General features: G+C 44.0%; 1 protein-coding gene across 4 annotated transcripts in view; it reads right to left on the bottom strand.

Annotated features, from left to right (window-relative positions):
- Positions 1-14,771, bottom strand: part of LOC110493556 (ubiquitin carboxyl-terminal hydrolase 43) — a 124,614-nt gene that overhangs the window by 77,381 nt on the left and 32,462 nt on the right. For all 4 annotated transcript variants that reach the window (XR_002469161.2, XR_002469162.2, XR_002469163.2 and 1 more), the window contains exon 3: positions 20-126. Coding sequence is in view for 1 of the 4 variants with exons in the window: in XM_021567902.2 (XP_021423577.2) it covers positions 20-126 (107 nt within the window). In the remaining 3 variants the exon portion in view is untranslated. The remainder of the gene's footprint in view (positions 1-19; positions 127-14,771) is intronic.

The raw sequence follows: 14,771 nt of genomic DNA, 5'->3' as shown, positions 1-14,771 counted from the left end.
TATTGTCTAGGACTCTTACCTGTACTGTGCCTGAAAGTGGTCCTGGACGAAGCTGTGCCGCGTCCCTGGCTGGTGTGCTGCTGCTGGGCCGGAGACAGGGCTCTCCTCCACTCCACCCAGCAGGCCCTGGAACAGAGAGAGAGAAAGCGTGAATGACCTGTATATATGTGTGTGTGTGTGTGTGTGTGTGTGTGTGAAAACGTCAACACTGAAACTAGAGCTGAACAGCAGCAGGGTAACAAGGTGTATCACAGCAGATGTAAACAGGAGCGCTACAATGGGACATGGGCTAGATGAGGGGCTAATGCACGTTAATACACTCTTGTAATTTTTATAGTGTTCAGCTTCGCTGGCAAAGAGAGAGAACGAAAACAGCCAGATCTTACCTCGTGACTGTCATTAGGGCTGTAAAGGTTCACCAAACCCACGGTTAGGTGGTACGTATTGCGGTTTTGGGGTTACGGTTCGGTTCAGTTTCAGTACAGCGGGAAAATGAGACACCAACCATAATGTAGTTCATTTTTGTTTACTTAAGAAGTATACAGTGTTGATATTCCTGATTCCATACATGATAATGATCCATATAATGCAGGGTGACAGCACAATCAGGAATAACAACACTGTATTTTCTTCAATGAAAAAACATGATTACTCATCCACAACAACACTAAAATAAAGTGCAATATGAGTGAAATCAAATCAAATTTGATTTGTCACATGCACCGAATACAACAGGTTTACAGTGAACCAACAATGCCGTTTCAAGAAAAATACCCCCCAAAAATAAGAAATAAAAGAAACCAATATTTAAAGAGTCAATGTGCGGGGGCACCGGTTAGCCGAGGTAATTGAGGTAATATGTACATGTAGGTAGTTATTAAAGTGACTATGCATAAATAATAACAGAGAGTAGCGGCAGCGTAAAAGGAGGGGGGAAGAAATGCAAATAGTCTGGGTAGCCATTTGATTAGATGTTCAGGAGTCTTATGGGTTTGGGGTAAAGCTGTTTAGAAGCCTCTTGGACCTGCCCAGGGACTACGGTTGAAAATTAGCCGGCTGGTTAAACTGGCACTTTTACTGAAACGTTGATTAATGTGCACTGTCCCTGCAAAAATAAAATAAACTCAAACTCAAACCTAGACTTGGCGCTCCGGTACCGCTTGCCGTGCGGTAGCAGAGAGAACAGTCTACGACTAGGGTGGCTGGAGTCTGACAATTTTAAGAGCCTTCCTCTGACACCGCCTGGTATAGAGGTCCTAGAAGGCAGGAAGCTTGGCCCTGGTGATGTACTGGGCCGTACGCACTACCCTCTGTAGTGCCTTGCGGTCGGAGGCCGAGCAGTTGCCATACCAGGCTTGGATCCACTGCTCCACTGCAGCACAGTCGATGAGAATGGGGGCATGTCCTCACTCCTCCTTTTTCTGTAGTCCACAGTCATGTTATGTCATCGGCAAACTTAATGATGGTGTTGGAGTGAACAGGGAGTTCAGGAGGGGACTGAGCATGCACCCCTGAGGGGCCCCTGTGTTGAGGATCAGCGTGGCGGATGTATTTTTACCTACCCTTACCACCTGGGTTCGCACGTCAGGAAGTCCAGGATCCAGTTGCAGAGGGAGGTGTGGAGTCCCAGGGTCCTTAGCTTAGTGATGAGCTTTGAGGGCACTATGGTGTTGAACGCTGAGCTGTAGTCAATTAATTGCATTCTCACATAGGTGTTCCCTTTGTCCAGGTGAAAAAGGGCAGTGTAGAGTGCAATAGAGATTGTATCATCTGTGGATCTGTTGGGGAGGTATGCAAATTAGGGTGGGTCTAGGGTTTCTAGGATAATGGTGTTGATGTGAGCCATGACCAGTCTTTCAAAGCACTTCATGGCTACAGACGTGAAGTGCCCTTCCACATCCGATGAGCATCAGAGCCGGTGTAGTACGATTTGATCTTAATCCTGTATTGACGCTTTGCCTGTTTGATAGTTCGTCGGAAGGCATAGCGGGATTTCTTAAACGCTTCCACGTTAGAGTCTTGCTCCTTAAAAGTGGCAGCTCTACCCTTTAGCTCAGTGCGGATGTTGCCTGTAATCCATTGTTTCTGGTTGGTGTATGTACGTACAGTCACTGTGGGAACGACGTTATCGATGCACTTATTGATGAAGCCAGTGACTGATGTGGTGTACTCTTCAATGCCATCGGAAGAATGACGGAACATATTCCAGTCTGTGCTAGCAAAATAGACCTGTAGCTGAGCATCTGCTTCATCTGACCACTTTTTATTGACCGAGTCACTGGTGCTTCCTGCTTAATTCTTGCTTGTAAGCAGTAATCAGGAGGACATAATTATTGTCAGATTTGCCAAATGTAGGGTGAGGGAGAGCTTTGTATACATCTCTGTGTGTGGAGTAAAGGTGGTCTGAAGTTTTTTTCCCCTCTGGTTGCACAACTAACATGCTGGTAGAAATTAGGTAAAACGGATTAAGTTTCCCTGCATTAAACTCCCCGGACACTAGGAGCACGACCTCTGGATGAGCGTTTTCCTGTTTGCTTATGGCGGTATACGTGTGCTCATTCTATAGGCCTATGTTTTCTTACACAGACAAAAATATGCACACTTGAGTGTCTCTCATAAAGGGGGCTTGCTTGTAGCACGGTACTTCTCATTTCCCACTACGGGGTAATGTGATGGCCTGTCAGTGTTAACCACTACTGGGTAATGTGATGGGCTGTCATTGTTAACCACTCCGGGGTAATGTGATGGGCTGTCAGTGTTAACCACTCCGGGGTAATGTGATGGGCTGTCAGTGTTAACCACTCCGGGGTAATGTGATGGGCTGTCAGTGTTAACCACTCCGGGGTAATGTGATGGCCTGTCAGTGTTAACCACTCCGGGGTAATGTGATGGCCTGTCAGTGTTAACCACTCCGGGGTAATGTGATGGGCTGTCAGTGTTAACCACTCCGGGGTAATGTGATGGGCTGTCATTGTTAACCACTCCGGGGTAATGTGATGGGCTGTCAGTGTTAACCACTCCGGGGTAATGTGATGGGCTGTCATTGTTAACCACTCCGGGGTAATGTGATGGCCTGTCAGTGTTAACCACTCCGGGGTAATGTGATGGGCTGTCAGTGTAAAGTAGTTCTAGATCCTCCAACTGGTGGACCGCGGACCAGATCCAGATATATATATTTTTTAACTTGTTGAGGCATTGACCCCTGGTATCATATAAACACACATAAGACATGGAAGAATGCTTAGAACTGTAGGAAATTAGCTTTAAATCAGCAAAACAAATCTCTGCCCCATGCAAAGGGTGTAGAATTGCGGGAAATTTTCTTTAAAACGGCTAAATGTTCTCTCCGCCAACAAGAGGGGTGTGAACAGTTTGGGGTCACATGGGTTGCGAGGTGGGGGTTTGTTACTACGCCGATAAATTACATTATCCATCCAGACCTTTGCCACCTAGGAATTTGTGTAACCGGATCTTCTCAAGCAGTAGTTGAGTACACATGCTGTAGATGTCCTGCACAACATTGGCCAATTCATTGACAACTTCGTATTTAGCTTGCTTATTTAGAGAAACTGCATTCACCCACAACTATAATTTATTGATTTGATTTGGTAGTTGATGTATTGAGTTCTGTTCAGTGCACAGCGAAATCAAACGAAGGATAGAGTGAACCACTGTGACTCATGGTGCTAGGGGACTGCAGGTAGATACTCTAAAATTACCTGAACAGTGCCTGCTTGATGTAATCAAAGAGCAGCACACTGAGATATTTTCACCAAGAGCTTCTAGACTCAGGTGTGTTGTGTTTTGGAGTGCATTTAAAAAGACAGTCTTAGTCATCATAACCATACTAATCACTTCCTGCTAAACTGAAGGAGACAGATCCACTGGATTATGGAGCTCATTGAGCTATATGCTTCCATACTGGATATTCATTGATACTCTCAGCCAATGAAAATGATCAAATAGACATTTCAATCAGATGTTTTTGAGGCATATATTATTTGGGACATGGGGAAATGTGTGTTGTGTGATGACTTTCAGCACGCTCGATAAGATTATTATTGTTGTCTTGTTTGGAGTGTTGCATGAAGCTACATGCTTCCATACTATTACTCTTTCTGTGAATAGCCTATGAGAGAGGCCTTCAATTAGTTGCTATGCAGAGTAAAAAAATGAAATAGCCTCAGCAAACAAAGAGGTAACAGCCACATATCCAAGCTTTTATGGGGTTACGAATGAGGCTGATTCAATTGCTATTTAACTCATTCAGTTGAAACCTTGTAGAGAATCCTTTGAGAGGTTTTGGGCCATGTGTCCAAAGTATTGTGTAACCCCATGATAAACTGCATAATATAGGTAAGTTTATACTGACTGGCCATGGGGCCAAAGTATTGTGTAACCCCATGATAAACTGCATAATATAGATACATTTATACTGACTGGCCATGGGGCCAAAGTCTTGTGTAACCCCATGATAAACTGCATAATATAGGTACATTTATACTGACTGGCCATGGGGCCAAAGTCTTGTGTAACCCCATGATAAACTGCATAATATAGATACATTTATACTGACTGGCCATGGGGCCAAAGTCTTGTGTAACCCCATGATACACTACATAGTATAGGTAAGCCTATACTGACTGGCCATGGGGCCAAAGTATTGTGTAACCCCATGATACACTACATAGTATAGGTAAGCGTATACTGACTGGCCATGGGGCCAAAGTCTTGTGTAACCCCATGATACACTACATAGTATAGGTAAGCCTATACTGACTGGCCATGGGGCCAAAGTCTTGTGTAATCCCATGATACACTACATCAGGGGTGTCAAAGTCAAATGGACGGAGGGCCAAATAAAAAAATCAGCTACAAGACGAGGGCCGGACTGTTCGAATGTTCATTGAAAAATGTTTAAATGACGCATATAGTCTAGTGAACCTAATTGAACCTACTGAAAACCTAACAAATATATTACAATATGATCAGATAAATAAAGCAATATTTTCTTATGGCTCTGTCAGTAATCTTTAATTTTCAACAGACACAAAAGACAAATTTCCTTTATATAAATATCCCCATAACATGAACATTAAATGAAAGAAACCGGTATTCAAGGCACCATCAGTAGACTATATTTTCTATTTTAGCAAAAGTGGGCTAAATTTACTTCAAAGAAAAAACAATAATAGCAATTTTCTATCATCCACTCAACTGAAATATTTTTAAAATATAATTGGATTGAAATACAAAAAAATAAAGTGCAAAAATCTATTAATCAAAAACAACACTTTGTTTAAGGAGAAGTAACATGCAGTGAAAACAAATATTAAATTTTAACTTTTAAACTTGAACTGAGTAAAAACTCTAAATATGTGATTGCACAGTAATGTTCACTTGTTTGAGGTTGAGGGTGATACTTGGTGGTGTCCCATCTTTTCCACAAGTTCATCAATGTTCGGGGTAAGGCTCTGAGCTGAAGAAATCCTCAGAATTGAGTGGAGGTGTTCAGCAGTAAGTCGACTTCTGTGTGATGTTTTGTTCAGGTTCATCAAAGAAAACAGTTGTTCACACAGGTATGTGCTGCCAAACATAGACAACGTTTGAGCAGCCTGGATGCGCAGCTGGGGCATTGTGCCGGGGAGGAAACGGGCGAACTCCGCAGCACCCACTGCCGCATATTTTGCCCTCAGTGCATCATTGCATTGGAGGTCAATCAACTCCATTTGGAGGTTTGGTGGTGAGCTTTCCACGTCAACAGCAAATGGGTTACCGAGCAGTTCCAACCTGCTTTTTTGTGCTTCAAAGTCAGCAAATCGGCGTCGAAAGTCAGCGGCAAGCATACCTATTTTATCAGCCAACTGTGTGCTCGGGAACGCACTGGTAGAGAGCTTCTCTTTCATGGTCTGGCAGCTGGGAAAGTGGCTCAAATTTTCTTTCCGCATCTGCGTCTCCCACAGAGTCAGTTTGGTTTTAAATGCCTTCACTGTACTGTACATATCAGAGATGACACGATCCCGACCCTGCAGCTGCAAGTTTATTGCATTCAGATGACTCGTAATGTCACACAGAAAAGCCATTTCACACAGAAACATTTCGTCTCGGAGTTGTGTTGTGTCTTTCCCTTTGCTGTCCAAGAACAGACAAATCTCCTCACGAAGCTCGAAACATCTTTGAAGCACCTTTCCCTGGCTTAGCCATCGCACCTCTGTGTGATAAGGCAAATCACCATGCTCCGTTTCTAACTCCGTCAGAAATGCCTTGAACTGGCGGTGATTCAAACCTTTGGCTCTGATAAAGTTAACTGTGCGCGTGATGATGCTCATTACATGCTCCATTTTCAAGGCTTTACCGCACAACGCTTCCTGGTGTATGATACAATGATAAGCTGTCAGCTCACCTGTCGCGTTTTCCTCTTGCATCTTTTCCCGTATCTTCGCCACCAGTCCGCTCCTGTGTCCACACATCGCAGGTGCTCCGTCGGTTGTCAAACCCACGAGTTTTTCCCAAGGCAGCTCCATCTCATTTACACATCTTGACACCTCTTCATACAAATCATGCCCCGTAGTTGTGCCATGCATAGGACGTAAAGCCAAAAACTCCTCTGTCACGCTTAGGTTGGAGTCCACTCCGCGGATGAAAATTGACAACTGGGCAATGTCAGAAATGTCGGTGCTCTCATCCACAGCCAAGGAATATGCAATAAAATCTTTTCCCTTTTTCACAAGCTGCTCTTTTAGATTGATGGACAACTGGTCTACTCTCTCGGCAATGGTGTTTCTGCTCAGACTCACATTTAAAAAGAGTTGCCTTTTTTCTGGGCAAACTTCGTCACAAACTTTAATCATGCAGTTTTTGATGAAATCCCCCTCCGTAAATGGCCGGGCTGATTTAGCGATCTCTTCTGCCAAAATAAAACTGGCCTTGACAGCAGCCTGGCCTTGTGATTTGGCTTTTTTGAACAGAGCCTGTCGAGATTTGAGGCCTCGTTTTAATTCCTCTGCCTTTTGTAGCCTTTGTTCCATGTCCATATTCTTGTTTTTGTCCGCGTGTTTCGTTTCATAATGTCGTCTCAGATTATACTCTTTCAGTACCGCCACACTTTCTCCACACAGAAGACACACAGGTTTTCCAGCTACCTTCGTGAACATATACTCCGACTCCCACCTTGTTTGAAACCCCCGGTTCTCAGTATCCACCTTCCGTTTTGCCATTTTTGATGGGTATCTGAAAGTTAATTTTACTGTGATGCTGACGACTGCTGTGCCAATAAATATTGAAATGAAGCAGCCTACTGCTCGGTGCGTCACCTTTGCATTGTGGGAAATGTAGTATTGGTGCGTGTAAAAGATCTGCGGGCTGCCGGCTTGCTGCGGGCCGGTTCTAATAATAAATCAAGATCATCCCAGGGGCCGTAAAAAACCTTCTTGCGGGCCGGATGTGGCCCGCGGGCCTTGACTCTGACATATGTGCACTACATAGTATAGGTAAGCCTATACTGACTGGCCATGGGGCCAAAGTCTTGTGTAACCCCATGATACACTACATAGTATAGGTAAGCCTATACGGACTGGCCATGGGGCCAAAGTCTTGTGTAACCCCATGATACACTACATAGTATAGGTAAGCCTATACGGACTGGCCATGGGGCCAAAGTCTTGTGTAACCCCATGATACACTACATAGTATAGGTAAGCCTATACTGACTGGCCATGGGGCCAAAGTCTTGTGTAACCCCATGATACACTACATAGTATAGGTAAGCCTATACGGACTGGCCATGGGGCCAAAGTCTTGTGTAACCCCATGATACACTACATAGTATAGGTAAGCCTATACGGACTGGCCATGGGGCTAAAGTCTTGTGTAACCCCATGATACACTACATAGTATAGGTAAGCCTATACGGACTGGCCATGGGGCCAAAGTCTTGTGTAACCCCATGATACACTACATAGTATAGGTAAGCCTATACGGACTGGCCATGGGGCCAAAGTCTTGTGTAACCCCATGATACACTACATAGTATAGGTAAGCCTATACGGACTGGCCATGGGGCCAAAGTCTTGTGTAACCCCATGATACACTACATAGTATAGGTAAGCCTATACGGACTGGCCATGGGGCCAAAGTCTTGTGTAACCCCATGATACACTACATAGTATAGGTAAGCCTATACGGACTGGCCATGGGGCCAAAGTATTGTGTAACCCCATGATACACTACATAGTATAGGTAAGCCTATACTGACTGGCCATGGGGCCAAAGTCTTGTGTAACCCCATGATACATTACATAGTATAGGTAAGCCTATACGGACTGGCCATGGGGCCAAAGTCTTGTGTAACCCCATGATACATTACATAGTATAGGTAAGCCTATACGGACTGGCCATGGGGCTAAAGTCTTGTGTAACCCCATGATACACTACATAGTATAGGTAAGCCTATACGGACTGGCCATGGGGCTAAAGTCTTGTGTAACCCCATGATACACTACATAGTATAGGTAAGCCTATACGGACTGGCCATGGGGCCAAAGTCTTGTGTAACCCCATGATACACTACATAGTATAGGTAAGCCTATACGGACTGGCCATGGGGCCAAAGTCTTGTGTAACCCCATGATACACTACATAGTATAGGTAAGCCTATACGGACTGGCCATGGGGCCAAAGTCTTGTGTAACCCCATGATACACTACATAGTATAGGTAAGCCTATACGGACTGGCCATGGGGCCAAAGTCTTGTGTAACCCCATGATACACTACATAGTATAGGTAAGCCTATACGGACTGGCCATGGGGCCAAAGTCTTGTGTAACCCCATGATACACTACATAGTATAGGTAAGCCTATACGGACTGGCCATGGGGCCAAAGTCTTGTGTAACCCCATGATACACTACATAGTATAGGTAAGCCTATACGGACTGGCCATGGGGCCAAAGTATTGTGTAACCCCATGATACACTACATAGTATAGGTAAGCCTATACTGACTGGCCATGGGGCCAAAGTCTTGTGTAACCCCATGATACACTACATAGTATAGGTAAGCCTATACTGACTGGCCATGGGGCCAAAGTCTTGTGTAACCCCATGATACACTACATAGTATAGGTAAGCCTATACGGACTGGCCATGGGGCCAAAGTCTTGTGTAACCCCATGATACACTACATAGTATAGGTAAGCCTATACGGACTGGCCATGGGGCCAAAGTCTTGTGTAACCCCATGATACACTACATAGTATAGGTAAGCCTATACTGACTGGCCATGGGGCCAAAGTCTTGTGTAACCCCATGATACACTACATAGTATAGGTAAGCCTATACTGACTGGCCATGGGGCCAAAGTCTTGTGTAACCCCATGATACACTACATAGTATAGGTAAGCCTATACTGACTGGCCATGGGGCCAAAGTCTTGTGTAACCCCATGATACACTACATAGTATAGGTAAGCCTATACGGACTGGCCATGGGGCCAAAGTCTTGTGTAACCCCATGATACACTACATAGTATAGGTAAGCCTATACGGACTGGCCATGGGGCCAAAGTCTTGTGTAACCCCATGATACACTACATAGTATAGGTAAGCCTATACGGACTGGCCATGGGGCCAAAGTCTTGTGTAACCCCATGATACACTACATAGTATAGGTAAGCCTATACGGACTGGCCATGGGGCCAAAGTCTTGTGTAACCCCATGATACACTACATAGTATAGGTAAGCCTATACTGACTGGCCATGGGGCCAAAGTCTTGTGTAACCCCATGATACACTACATAGTATAGGTAAGCCTATACGGACTGGCCATGGGGCCAAAGTCTTGTGTAACCCCATGATACACTACATAGTATAGGTAAGCCTATACGGACTGGCCATGGGGCCAAAGTCTTGTGTAACCCCATGATACACTACATAGTATAGGTAAGCCTATACGGACTGGCCATGGGGCCAAAGTCTTGTGTAACCCCATGATACACTACATAGTATAGGTAAGCCTATACGGACTGGCCATGGGGCCAAAGTCTTGTGTAACCCCATGATACACTACATAGTATAGGTAAGCCTATACGGACTGGCCATGGGGCCAAAGTCTTGTGTAACCCCATGATACACTACATAGTATAGGTAAGCCTATACGGACTGGCCATGGGGCCAAAGTCTTGTGTAACCCCATGATACACTACATAGTATAGGTAAGCCTATACGGACTGGCCATGGGGCCAAAGTCTTGTGTAACCCCATGATACACTACATAGTATAGGTAAGCCTATACGGACTGGCCATGGGGCCAAAGTCTTGTGTAACCCCATGATACACTACATAGTATAGGTAAGCCTATACGGACTGGCCATGGGGCAAAAGTCTTGTGTAACCCCATGATACACTACATAGTATAGGTAAGCCTATACGGACTGGCCATGGGGCCAAAGTCTTGTGTAACCCCATGATACACTACATAGTATAGGTAAGCCTATACGGACTGGCCATGGGGCCAAAGTCTTGTGTAACCCCATGATACACTACATAGTATAGGTAAGCCTATACGGACTGGCCATGGGGCCAAAGTCTTGTGTAACCCCATGATACACTACATAGTATAGGTAAGCCTATACGGACTGGCCATGGGGCCAAAGTCTTGTGTAACCCCATGATACACTACATAGTATAGGTAAGCCTATACGGACTGGCCATGGGGCCAAAGTCTTGTGTAACCCCATGATACACTACATAGTATAGGTAAGCCTATACGGACTGGCCATGGGGCCAAAGTCTTGTGTAACCCCATGATACACTACATAGTATAGGTAAGCCTATACGGACTGGCCATGGGGCCAAAGTCTTGTGTAACCCCATGATACACTACATAGTATAGGTAAGCCTATACGGACTGGCCATGGGGCCAAAGTCTTGTGTAACCCCATGATACACTACATAGTATAGGTAAGCCTATACGGACTGGCCATGGGGCCAAAGTCTTGTGTAACCCCATGATACACTACATAGTATAGGTAAGCCTATACTGACTGGCCATGGGGCCAAAGTCTTGTGTAATCCCATGATACACTACATAGTATAGGTAAGCCTATACTGACTGGCCATGGGGCCAAAGTCTTGTGTAACCCCATGATACACTACATAGTATATGTAAGCCTATACGGACTGGCCATGGGGCCAAAGTCTTGTGTAATCCCATGATACACTACATAGTATAGGTAAGCCTATACGGACTGGCCATGGGGCCAAAGTCTTGTGTAACCCCATGATACACTACATAGTATAGGTAAGCCTATACTGACTGGCCATGGGGCCAAAGTCTTGTGTAACCCCATGATACACTACATAGTATAGGTAAGCCTATACGGACTGGCCATGGGGCCAAAGTCTTGTGTAACCCCATGATACACTACATAGTATAGGTAAGCCTATACTGACTGGCCATGGGGCCAAAGTCTTGTGTAACCCCATGATACACTACATAGTATAGGTAAGCCTATACGGACTGCTTTCAGTGAGAACAGTACAGTTGGCGGTAAAGAAATAGAGCAATAGGATGAGGGAGCTATTTGAGTTGCTCTGCCCCAAAACATCACTTTAGTAGCTGTTTCCGACCTGGATGGTAATGGACAGTTTAGATGCCCTGCGTGAGGTCGTGAGATTGAACATTAATTCATTGTCACCTGGGGACCAGAGCTAAGCGTCGGAGGCGATTTTGAAATCAACATCAATTTCCGTTTTTGGGGTGAAAGTTCCGCCCTGAAGTTTGTGCCTGTCTAAAAGTCTCTAATTACCTCAAACTAATTTAGGACACATTTAGAGCAAGGTCACATACACACATACAATATCAATATCTTATGGTGTGATTATTGTATCAACATGTGTATCAATAAAACATACTGTAAGTACTGTACAACCAAGATTGACAACATAACCCTGGAGAATATCTGTCAGCTTTGTTTCATCAACATCTGTGATGTAATCAATTACTTGACACACTTCTGTGTGAACAGCAAAAGTCCTCACTGCTATTTATACCTCTCCTCCCCTCTTCGTATCCTAAATGTGTCACCATGTTCTTAAAAAAAAGGTAAGAAAGTCCATTATGCTTCCTGTGAAGAAGATGTGTGTGGTACACTTTCCTAGTTTCCCCAAAGGCAGGACAATCTCATCGTTGCCACTAGAAACACTCTCTTCAGAAGAGCACTCACCTACATTGGGAATAGCAGCAGTAGAGTGTGTGATGCATCTACAGTAAGTGTTTATGAGGACGTGTTAAAGCGTCTCAATAGGTTTGAGTCAGACTCATAATGGCCGTGCTTTCTTCTGACAAACTGCATTATAACAACATTTTGCAAGATCTAAGGACGATGGTACAAAAATTAGAAATAGGCTTACGTGTTGTTACATTATGAAGGCGAGGAGCAAAACCATGACAACATTTTACAACAACCATTACAAATAGTTGGATAATAGCCTCCATTATAGCTTGTCATCCAATGATTTTTTTTAAACACACAAAAAAACATTATGATGCACAGCAAACTCCAGACTATCTAGTAATAATATTGTTTTGTCTCTTATTAAGTCTTTTCAACCAAGAAGCTATTCCACTGATAATGATGAGCCAAATGAACAAGATGTCTCTTTCAAGCTGTCGAATCCCCAAAGCAATTTTTTCCTTCGCTAACACAATTAAAGATTAAATACAGACATGGCTGGCCTGAGACGTGTTGGGGAATAATGGTTTATTGGAGCTATTAGCGCGAGAGAGAGAGAGCGAAAGCACTAGAAAATATTACATCTAGGGATTCTGCAAATCCTACAACACAGCGCAGAAGGTGCGCCATTAGAGAGGTGAATTTCAGTCTCTTGGTTGTGTCCTGTTAGCAGAGTTGTGTACCCGGTAAGGTTGGAAGCTGACACAGATAGGTACAGAGCTGCTGGTCAGCTAACTCAAATTTGACCTTCCTTTCTTTCAAAATGTGGACAGAAAAACTGGATATGCTAATAGGTACAGTCCTTCAGGTCAGTTAACTCAAATGTGACCTTCCTTTCAGTTAAAATGTGGACAAAAACATAGGAAATGCTAATAGGTACAGTCCTTCGGGTCAGCTAACTCAAATGTGACCTTCCTTTCAGTCAAAATGTGGACAAAAACACAGGATATGCTAATAGGTGACCGAGACCAATACCTTGAGTAGATGGAAGAATCAACACAACTACAGCCAGAGACAGAACTAAACCATAGTCAGAGATAGTATAGTATACTAGCATAGTACAGAATCCTCAGCTAAGTAGCCTGGTCCCAGTCCTTACACAAATCACCATGGAAACATTGGGTTCCTTCCCCATCAAAATGTGGACTGAGGAGGATGTTTTTCATTAAACACAGCATCTCCTTGGAAATTAGTTGTGAGTTTAAAACCACGAAGCAGAAACTCTCCCCGCAGCAATTCATCTTCATAAAATAACTCAACATGCCTTTTAACCGTTACATATTGCAGAGTTGTGTTTATTCTATTTTCCCTGATAGAGAGGAAGGGAAGCTAGTGGGCTTAACCTGGGTTGTATTGCTTAGGCACCTTATGGGGAAAAACAGACAAACAGGGAGGAACTGGCTGATCTTGATCTCGTAGAATAAAAAGTGCATGTTTTACTTTTCCAGAATGTGTTATTTTAAGAGGTGCATAGTTTCACAACTCTGCACTACGGAATGTGCTTTTAGCAATCCAATTGTTTATCATGCCACTAACAGGTTAAGGCTTATATAAGGGGATAGACTGTCCTGTCCTCTCTGTTGAGAGTGAGTGGCTGATAAAGAGAGTCTCCGGGTGGACGCTGCAGTAGTAGCAGTAAGAGTGTATATTGGGGAATACCAGCAGACCCAAGGCATGTGTTGCCAGGCACTGCAGCGAAGGCTCGGGCTACTTAATTCTCTATTCATAACAAATCCAAAGCCTGGTGGGCTTCGCTGCACACTAGAGAAGGCACCTTCCCCACAAGTAGGTCAACAGGCACTTAGCTGGACCTTAGAACAAACAACAGATGCCTCCATTCAACTGTGATTTCTCTAAAAGTGGGTGTGTGCGTGCACTAACATTTTAATATATCTGGGAACCAGTGATGAATAAATACCCCTACAGTATTTTTCCATGCTCTGCCATTGTCTGCCAAGGCAGGTGGGCCTGCCAAAAATACTTGCGAAGCAGGAGTTAGCGTAACATGAGAGATGCTAATATGCAAAAAGAGCTAAAATGTTAAATTGTGTAATCTAAAAGTGCTGAACGCTAACAGCTAACAGATCCATTTTCTGGGCCCACTGTAGCTCAGAGGAGAAAATTAGCACTGGCATCCAAACCCTTCCAGGCTATTTACAGGGCCTTGCAAAAGTATTCATTCCCCATGGTGTTTTTCTTATTTTGTTTCATTACAACCTGTAATTTCATTTTTTTTGGGGGGGGGGGGGGGGGGGGGGGGGGGATTTCATGTAATGGACATACACAAAATAGTCCAAATTGGTGAAGTGAAATGAAAAAAATGACGTGTTAAAACAATTATAAAAAAAATTAAAAAACGGAAAAGTGGTCTGTGCATATGTATTCACCCCTTTGCTAGGAAGCCCCTAAATAATATCTGGTGCAACCAATTACTTTCATAAGTCACATAATTAGCTAAATAAAGTCCACCTGTGTGCATGATATGTCACGGGATCTCAGTATATATACACACCTGTTCTGAAAGACCCCAGAATCTGCA

Source organism: Oncorhynchus mykiss, chromosome 17 (genome assembly GCF_013265735.2).
Source record: "Oncorhynchus mykiss isolate Arlee chromosome 17, USDA_OmykA_1.1, whole genome shotgun sequence".
Taxonomy (NCBI): Eukaryota; Metazoa; Chordata; class Actinopteri; order Salmoniformes; family Salmonidae; genus Oncorhynchus; species Oncorhynchus mykiss.
Note: the sequence above shows the minus strand (reverse complement) of the source record. Positions and strands in the feature narration are given on the sequence as shown.